Source organism: Malus sylvestris, chromosome 7, assembly GCF_916048215.2.
Source record: "Malus sylvestris chromosome 7, drMalSylv7.2, whole genome shotgun sequence".
Lineage (NCBI taxonomy): Eukaryota > Viridiplantae > Streptophyta > Magnoliopsida > Rosales > Rosaceae > Malus > Malus sylvestris.
In genome coordinates, this window is record NC_062266.1 from 22711603 (window position 1) to 22720988 (window position 9386).

The 9386-nt window shown below is 37.1% G+C and overlaps 1 protein-coding gene across 1 annotated transcript; it reads left to right on the forward strand.

The window, feature by feature from the left end:
* The first annotated feature begins 3699 nt into the window (after positions 1 to 3699).
* Positions 3700 to 8019, forward strand: LOC126629420 (rho GTPase-activating protein 3-like). Its single transcript, XM_050299459.1, has 5 exons — positions 3700 to 4564; positions 5820 to 5940; positions 6042 to 6161; positions 6467 to 6697; positions 7304 to 8019. Exons 1-5 carry the CDS (start codon positions 4074 to 4076, stop codon positions 7799 to 7801), a joined length of 1461 nt encoding a protein of 486 aa, XP_050155416.1. The 5' UTR covers positions 3700 to 4073; the 3' UTR covers positions 7802 to 8019.
* Positions 8020 to 9386: the final 1367 nt, after the last annotated feature.

The following is a 9386-nucleotide window of genomic DNA, read 5'->3' on the forward strand; positions in this document are numbered from 1 at the left end:
TCATGAAATCAACACACGATCGCTTATTTGTTAGCTATTATGCAATGCACGTTCAACATGATTTGGGGAGCGTTTATAAAATAATTTTCCTTACTAAAATTTTATGAGATTTAAATAGTTATTTTATATTAGAATATATAATACATTTAGTAACAAATTTTATGTAGGATGTATTTAACAATATATAGGGTGCTAATAAATAAACACTTTTGGAAGCTCAATACTTTAGAGAGAAAAAAAAAAAGAGTGATGATAAACTCACACCACTGTCTTATTTCTCCACCCACCTTTTAATAAAAAAATTTAATACCAAATTCACTCTCTTGTAAAATGACATCTAAGACCAAAGAAAATAAAAACCCCTGCTTTCTAGGTTGACAGGTTTGTTTTTCCCCATCTTCTAGAACAACCCACCTCTCTAAATCTTCAAAAAATAAAGCCCCATTACCTTTGGCCATTTTAATTTGATATGTTTGTTACAATATGAAGTGGAACACGGTGTTCTCGGGGTGGGTTGAGTGCTGGAGGATGGAGAAGACGCTGGGAATTGTGTAAAATGTATTGGATGGATGAGATCCTTGTTGTGCATCTTGATCAATTGAGTCGTGTCTTTGTCGATTTTGTTTTACTCAATAAAAATAAAAATAAAAATAATTTCAATATAAAGGTTATTTTAGAAATAATAGTTTGTGGGAAGATAACATTTTAAGTTTTTAACTTTTTGTGGTGGGTGAGATTATAATGTGGGTGGGGAAATAAGACACTGGGCTGGGTCTAGTAGCACTAAAAAAAAAAAATTACCTTGTTACACTATAAAAAAATTCACTTCTAAAAAAAAAAATTTACCTTGAATTGTTTTTTTTTTTAATAAATTAAAATAATGGTTGTTCATCCTAATTTACGAGTTTATCTCTTTTTTATTTTTTTTATATTTTATTTTAAACAAACGATATTAAGGTCAAAATTAAACTTAAGACCTCTCACTTTTAAGTAAGAGGATACCACTAGACCGTAGTACTAAGTGACTTTTTCTTCTATTTTGAAAACATATTTAGCAACAATTTTGACACTTATCTTTTAGTTTTTGCAATTCAAACTAAATGACCGTACGAAGATAATTCTACGCACTTATGAATCAAACATAAATTTTAAGATAAACCCTAGATGGTTACGTAATTGTAGACTACGTTATTAGATAAACTTCAAATATTATGTCGTCATAAGGATTTAAGCTTAGGTTTTTAATCACTTAATACTACGATCTAATAATATTTATTTTAACTTGTAACTAAAATATTTTAAATTTGAATCTCGTGACCATCTCATTTTCTTTAAAGTTAGTTTTAGTTTAATGGTGGTGTAAGTACTCATTAACCCACACCACTAAGATACATTAGTAGTAGATATGGAACATCACATGTGGGCATGTGACTATCGTGGGGACTGTCATGCAAAATACAGAAACAACTAGTCCACACCCTTCTTAATATTACTAAATAAATCCAAAGCCTCGATTCCAAAACTTGCTTCCTTGTCCTACCAAATAATTCCAACCTACTCAATTGCCAACATCAAACGTTAAAAGTGAGTAGTTTCTCCTTCCCTCACCTCATCCTCGATTATTTGGAAAGTTGATTGAGCTACGTAGCTGTTTGTGGAGTTAGATTATACCCTCCCTTGTGGACGAGGGAACATCCAAATAAAAAAGTGTACCACAAGAATAAGCGCGTGGGTTTGATAGATATAACCATGTTAATATACTATGTGTATATACATGTTTATTGATAGATATAACCATGTTAATATGCTATGTGTATATACATGTTTATACAATATATAGCTAATCCAACCTAAACTTTGGGTGCAAGAATTAATGGTTCTAGCCGCTTAAGCTATAAGCCACTTGCCAAGGGTTGAAGAACGTAAGAGATTTTCACTAAATCACATAATGCGCCAACCATCAAACTTGTCATCATAGAAGTTGAACTTAAGACCTCCCATATACAAGTGAAATGATACAAGATTGTGTGTTATCTTTTGTTGTATCATAATGTCTAACAAGTTACAATGAGATTTGTTCCTTTATGGTACCTTTATTACTAATTAACTAGCCCTTTTTAGCAAGTGGTGGATTGTCTTAGGCCCTGTTTGGTATTGTATTTTTTTTTCATCAAAAGCTGCTTCACTTGAAAGTTAAGAAATAAAAGTGTTTGGTAAAAACAAAATATCCTGCTTATTTTAAAAGTAATGGCCTTCATACAACTTTAAATAAGAACTTGTAGGTTGCTTTTATAAAAACCAGAGTTGAGTCTTTAATGAATATTTTCAATTCCTTTAATACCCTAATTAGTTACAAAATGGCATTATTTATCCTTCTATACATTTTATCCCTTGGAGAACAAAATGACTGCCACTAACACCATAACTACCATAACCACCACCACCGTTGCGGCCATTGCCACCACCACAACCGTCGTTGTTGTCATGGCCGCTACTATCGTTGTCGCCACTGCCATTGCCACCACAATCGCCATCTCCGCCGCCCCTACCACCATTGTTCCTTATGCACCCCAACCACCACACCCCACTATCCCACTATTGACACCACCAACATACCCCCCACAATCTCCGCTACCATCATCATCACCGCCACCACCATCACCACCACTGCCACCATCATCACCACCATTGCCACCACCATCGCCCCCACTACCATGTCCAATTTTTCCATTATACAATTATATCACTTTTATATTAAAATTTACCAAATGCTTTTCCACTTCTTTTCGTACTCACAACACTTTTAAAAATACAGTTTACCACATGCCAAACTGTTGGTTTTAGAGTTGATTATTTTTAAAGTACATCCACTTCCTTTCGTACTCACAACACTTTTAAAAATACAGTTTACCAAATATCCAACTGCTGGTTTTAGAGTTGATTATTTTTGAAGTACATCAGAGCAGTTTAAAAAAAAAAATGCAGCAATCCCAAACTTGCTCATAGTGGATAAGGACTTACTTTGCAACCCGCTGCGTCTCAAGTTCAAACCTTCCCCCTTTTCTTATTTTAGTTTAGATTAGTAATATTGCTTATAATAATAAAAAAAATTGTAACATTTATCATGTCAATTAATGGAAAATCAATAATAATAATGGGTAACAAACATAAATTTTTCTAAGGGATTAGGGCATGACAAATGCTAATCAAGGTGATTAATTAAGGTAACATAGTCTAAGAGGTCTAATTTAGAGGACAATCAACAATTCATACCATATGTTAGCGAATCAAAAGTGATCGAAGATTGAAATTAAACATTAAAGACATAATGTTTCACATTTTGTAAGCGTCTGTTAACCATTAGTGTACGTAAAATTTATCACTTATTAGCACACAAAACAAAAGAAGATAGTATATTTAATGACCTATAATATTTCCTAAGTTACTTATGTATGCCTTATTTGGTCGGATTATACATAAACAACATAATTTAATAGAAAAGACTAGGGACATTAATTGGTATTAGAATTATTCACTATAAAGTGAGAGAGATTCTTGACAAATGGATAGCTCTTGACATGAAGGCTGAAGCAGCCCCCCCGTGTATGTTCATGTCTTTACTTGTATGAATAATTCTTTAAAATAATACCTACATTTTAACTCACTTGAGTAACTTCCAAGACACACACTCACTCTCATATCTGGTTGTCTCGTGGTCAATTTCTTGTGACATTACCTTCCTCTCTCTCTCTCTCGGGAATAAGAAGTTGCAATATAACTCGAACAAAAAGAAAGAGAGAAAAAGGTCTCGATCACCCCACCATTCACCGCCACAGCACCACCACCACACCCTCCTCAAATTTCAACGCCAACCCAATAATAATCACTCATCCCTCTCTTCAAAGCAACCTTCTTCCCCCCCCCCCCCCACCACTTCGTCACCACCAAACCAAACCCACCTCACCTTCTCTCTAAATAACCAAACCCCCATTTCACCTTTTCTATTATTCCTCTCTCTCTGTTGCTTCTTTCGTTTGTTTTAATATTATAGTTCAGCTCACAACAAAAGCAGCATGGCTCGGCTCTTCCGATCCAAATCTTGCGATCTCGTCGGACTCACTGAATTCAACATTCCTCCTCCGAGTCCATTTTCCCACCACCACAACACCAGCAAAGAAGAAGAAGAAGAAGAAGAAGAAGAAGAATATGAGGAGTTGGGTTTTGAAGACGAGCAGGAGGTTGTAAGAAATCCCATGTCTGCCCCATTTCTGTATCCCACGATTAGAGCCAGTGGGAAGAATGAAGGTCGAGACTTTCAGGGGCATAACGGTCAACAGCAGCAGGAGCAGCACCAGTTTGCCATACTCGACATTTTGGTGGCGGCTCTGAGGAAGTCTTTGATAACTTGCAGCGTGGAGAGGGATGACGTGGCATCGTCTATCGACATCAGTTCTCCGACTGAGGTGAGGCATGTCTCGCATGTCACTTTTGATAGGTTTAATGGGTTTCTGGGTTTGCCTACTGAGCTCGAGCCTGAGGTCCCCAGGAAGGCGCCAAGTGCCAGGTCAGAGCCCAACTCCTTTTTTCTTTTTCCAATTTTCTCCTTTGGAATTTGTTGATGGTATATTTGTGGGATTTTCGGAATTTGTGAAGTGACTTTATGTGGAATTTTGGGACTTTGGATTTGTTTGAAGTACAAATTGTCTGAATTTGAAAACTTTGACTTATTGAAGTTCGGGAGTTTCTATGCAAAGCATATACCGCGATCCTTGGCCGTTGGATTCTTGATCGCGCATCCATTTCGTGAGCACGTCATACATCCAAGCATAGTAGAATTTTCGATAAAGTTCATTCACACTTGCATTTCGTTCGTGAGGGTTTTTACTAATTGTTTTCCCTTCTGTAGTGAAAATGGAAAAAACTAGTGGCATTATATTGTTATTTTGCAAACTTGTAAATTGGTTTTTATGATTTTTTTGGTATCCCGGCTTGTATAGGTTGGTCTTTTTTATTCTGGATACACAAGAACAGTTACCATAAGATGGTTTCTTGTCCAGCAGAGTCGGTTTGAACGAGGTTGTGAATTCCCATCTTTGCGTTAGTCACAAGTTCCGTTACTTCTTTAATCGATCTCCGCAAGAACAGAGTTTTACTGTACTTGGAATTGCCCGATGATGTTGATTTAGATTCATATGTGGGAGGGAATTTAGAGGCTAAAAAAGGATGAGGATATGGATTTTGGGAAGTACAAAGATGTGATTCGGACAGAGGCAATCGAGTTCAATTGTTTTACATTTACAGACCGAATAACATCTGCTTCCTGCTGTATGCCTGTACGATAGCTTTTGTTTTATCCTCTCTTTTTCTTATTTTGGATAGGGACTTAGGCGGATAAGGGAAAGTAACATGGAGGATTTATTATTTTAGTTTTTGGTTTATAAATGTTGGGTGAAGTGGTTCCAATCGTCAATGCAAACCATTTGGTCTCTTCAATTTGTAGTGGCAATGTTTGAAAATGACCTTATCTTGCAAATTGAATTGCATAGGGTAGCACAATCATTTGATCTTTCGGTGTTGTTTTGGAATAATCGTTTCTTTGGGTAGTTTTTTCCTTTTCCTTTTGATTAGCATGTTGTCCTACCAAATTTGTATCTGAACGTGGATTCGGGTACCAATGAATACGGGATCCTGCGAGATGGAACTTTCTGCATCAGCAGTTTTAATACATGTTCGGCATCAAACCATTTTGTCCTAATATGTGTTTGTGTACCATTCTATTTGATTAATGCCTAATGGGATACACGATCCTTGTCATGCAGTGCAAGTGTGTTTGGGGTCTCTGCCAAGTCGATGCAGTGTTCTTTTGATAATAACGGCAACAGTGTGCCAACGATACTTCTTATGATGCAAAAGCGATTGTATTCAGGAGGAGGCCTTAAAGTAAGTTGGTATTTCAAATTAGTAGCTAAGATTTACTTGTATGCTTCACAGCACCTTGTAACAGAACTGAAGGGTGTATTTCATCATTTTCTGTCTTAAAGTCGGAAGGAATATTCAGAATAACTGCTGAAAACGATCAAGAAGAGCGTCTTCGTGGCCAGTTGAACAAAGGCATCGTGCCGCATGGAATTGATGTTCATTGTTTAGCAGGCTTGATAAAGGTAAAGCATATTTGACATTTCTAAGTGAAACTCCTACATATGCATTTGTATGCTTATTGGAATAAAAAGCCACCGTCTCCTTCAGGATGTTTAGTAATGTCAAGGATGTTTCTGGACTTTCAGTTGTCTCTTCAAGCTTTCAAAATCGCGTAGTGTCTAAATATTTAATGACCCTTTTTTAACTAAACCTTTCATTTATGATATCTAAACTTTTTGTTCTATAGATCTTGGTTTGTGCTCTTTTTTCTTGCTTTTCGTTCTCAACTTCTTTTTCATCTTTTTTCTCCCCTTGTTAAACCCTGTAGGCATGGTTTAGAGAGCTTCCTACAAGAGTACTTGATTCACTCACACCGGAACAGGTGTTGCGCTGCAACACAGAAGATGACTGCACTGAACTTGTGAAGACGCTTCCTCCAACAGAAGCTTCACTGCTTGATTGGGCTATCAATTTGATGGCCGATGTTGCACAGAATGAAGAGCACAATAAGATGAATGCACGCAACATTGCTATGGTTTTTGCACCTAACATGACCGAGGTTTGTAGCCTTTAGTTTCACATGTTTGTTTATTGTTCTACATGTGAAATGTCTGTGGTTGTGATATGCAGTTTTCCTTGTTTGCTTTGAAACTTTGTTCATTTTGAATAATGGTCAAGCTTGATGGTAATTTTAGCTTTAAAGTAGGACTACTGCTAATGATATCGACCAGCGTCAATCTCCTTGGAAAGGTAAAATGAAATGTTGCGGTTCCTTGACCCTCAAGGTGGGTCAAGCGGGTGGGACTGTGTGCAACACATTTTCGATGGAAGGCCCTAGTTGAATTTCCACCATAACTCCGTTGTTAGTTACCTGATACCTATGTCAAGCGTAGGCCTGGGGCTTTAGGGGTTTACACGGCCCACCCATTGAAGGATGAGACGGAGTTCCACATCTTCACAAGATTGTTGTTCCTTCGCTATGACTTGGATCTGACAATGATCCGTTGTTTTATAGATGTTAGCCAAGTTTTGTTCTAGTTGTGATTCACTGTTATACAGTTTTGCAACAGGGAGTAGTTGTTGTCGTAATGGCCATAAGACAATCCTCTTTGTTCACGAACAAATATAAGCTTTGCTATGGACTAAACAAAATTCTTTGCTGCAGATGGCAGATCCTTTGACTGCATTAATACACGCCGTGCAAGTTATGAATTTCCTCAAGACGCTGATCTTAAAGATCCTACGCGAGAGAGAGGAATCAGCTGCGGAGGCTACATTGCACTCATCATGCTCTAACCACAACAGACAAACTATGTATTCGATTATGGGTGAATCTTTTGTTCATGATAGCTCATTCATAACCGCCACTTTGGACAGTCCAAAAGCTGACATCGATGAGAAACTTTGGTGCTCTCCGGTAATGACTGATGGGGAAGATGAACTCGAATCCACTTCACACAGCAGCGCATCTACTAAATGTGTACTTGAGTGTTCAGAAAATGAATGCAGAAATGGATACGAAGCTGGAGATTGGTTAAGTTTGAGGAAAGGAGTGCGGAAGCTATGCAGCCACCCGGTGTTTCAGTTGAGTAAGCCGGCTAAGAAGACTGCGAATCTTGATATTGTAAATGCTAGGGGAGAAGGCGGAGAAGCATGGGCATAGAGAAATGGGAAGCAGAGGAGTCTGTTTTTGTTTATATGATTGTGGTTTGTGTAAACATTTCATAGTATAGGTGTTAGCATTTTGTTTTGTTCTTCTAGTCAGATAAAAGGTTTGGAAGGAACTAATTAGAGGTTTGAAAAGGGTAGTGAGCTCTTCTGTATGATTTGACTCACAACTTTGTGTGATTTTAATAACAATGTTGGAGATTTGATAAACAATAGGAATGTTGGAGCTTCATAACAAACAGACCTTTACAGGAAGGGATCCTCATTTTTGGAAAAAAATGGGGATTAATTGTAGGGCTCAATCTACATTGAATTTCAACGGTCCGAACCTTCTATTTTATAAGTCTCGATTCATAGATTATCTATGCAAAAATTCAATTCAATCCGAAAGCATTTGCCATTTTAATTATAACAATGCAATTTCATTGTTTCTTATAGAACAAAGTGTTTGTCAATTTTTCTGAACTCAATCAGATGTCTCAAATATTTCCGATTTAACTAATACTTTGCAAGGATGATCTTAAGAGGTGCAAGCTGAAGAATAACCGGTTCTGATTGTTGAAGTTCGTTGTAATGTGAGCCTTACAACTAATTCTCATTAAAACAACTAATTCTCATTAAACAAGAAAAAAATGAAAAAAAGAGAACCCCTTCCTTTAAAGGTCTCCCATAACAAATGCCAATCGGTTGCTTCTATGGTCAAAGCCCAATTCATTTTCTTATGTTATATTTCCTTTGAACGAGCCCAAAACAACAAAGCCCAATTCATTTTCTTATGTTATATTTCCTTTGCAAGCCGAGGCTGCAGGCCTTAAACATGGTCTTCTTTGGGCGTCAAGGTTGGGTCTCGAACATATTCAGGTGGAAGGAGATTCACAGGTTTTCATCAACATAATTAACGGCAAAGCAGATTTTTTTTGGAGAATTATATCTGTCATGTAAAGATTTCAATTATCTACATGCCAAAGTCATGCGTATCTTTCAAGAAGCCAATATGGCAGATAATGCAGTGGTTGAAAAATAGGACAACGTTATCATCATAATTATATTTGGTTCTCACAGTTTCCTAGTGGTATTAAGAGCAGTTCCACCATGGTGTATTACCCAGTCGACTGGGGATGGAACAGGGCCAAATAGGCCAGGGGATAAGGTCCAGCGTATGCCGGCCCGAGAACCCGAAGGCGACCTGACACAAGCGTCAAGTGTGCGTCTTCTGACACAAAATCAGGGCTGGGGCCCACGACGCTTTTTCTACGATGTTACCGTTGGGGAGGTTACGTGGCTTCCCCATGTCCGTTGGATTTCAATGACTATATTTTATGGACCGTTGGATTTCCAACGGTAAATTTTTTTTAAAAACCTCATTTAATTTCAGTCGTTAGATCTGAGATCAATGGTCCATGTAATTAGGCTTTGTAAATTAAAAAAAAAAAGAAAAAACAGTTTAAAATTATGAAATGTTACCGTTGTGCCACGTGGCACAATCTGGAGTGTTGGAATTCAAATTTTTTTTAAAATCCAACGACAGAGATTAATTAGGTGAATAAAAATTAAAAAAAATGTAAAAAATTAATAAAAAT

Coding starts and splice junctions, on each gene's coding strand:
- LOC126629420 (XM_050299459.1), top strand. CDS start 4,074: ATGGCTCGGCTCTTCCGATCCAAATCTTGCGATCTCGTCGGACTCACT. Junction 4,565..5,819: donor AGGAAGGCGCCAAGTGCCAG/GTCAGAGCCCAA, acceptor CTTGTCATGCAG/TGCAAGTGTGTTTGGGGTCT. Junction 5,941..6,041: donor ATTCAGGAGGAGGCCTTAAA/GTAAGTTGGTAT, acceptor TCTGTCTTAAAG/TCGGAAGGAATATTCAGAAT.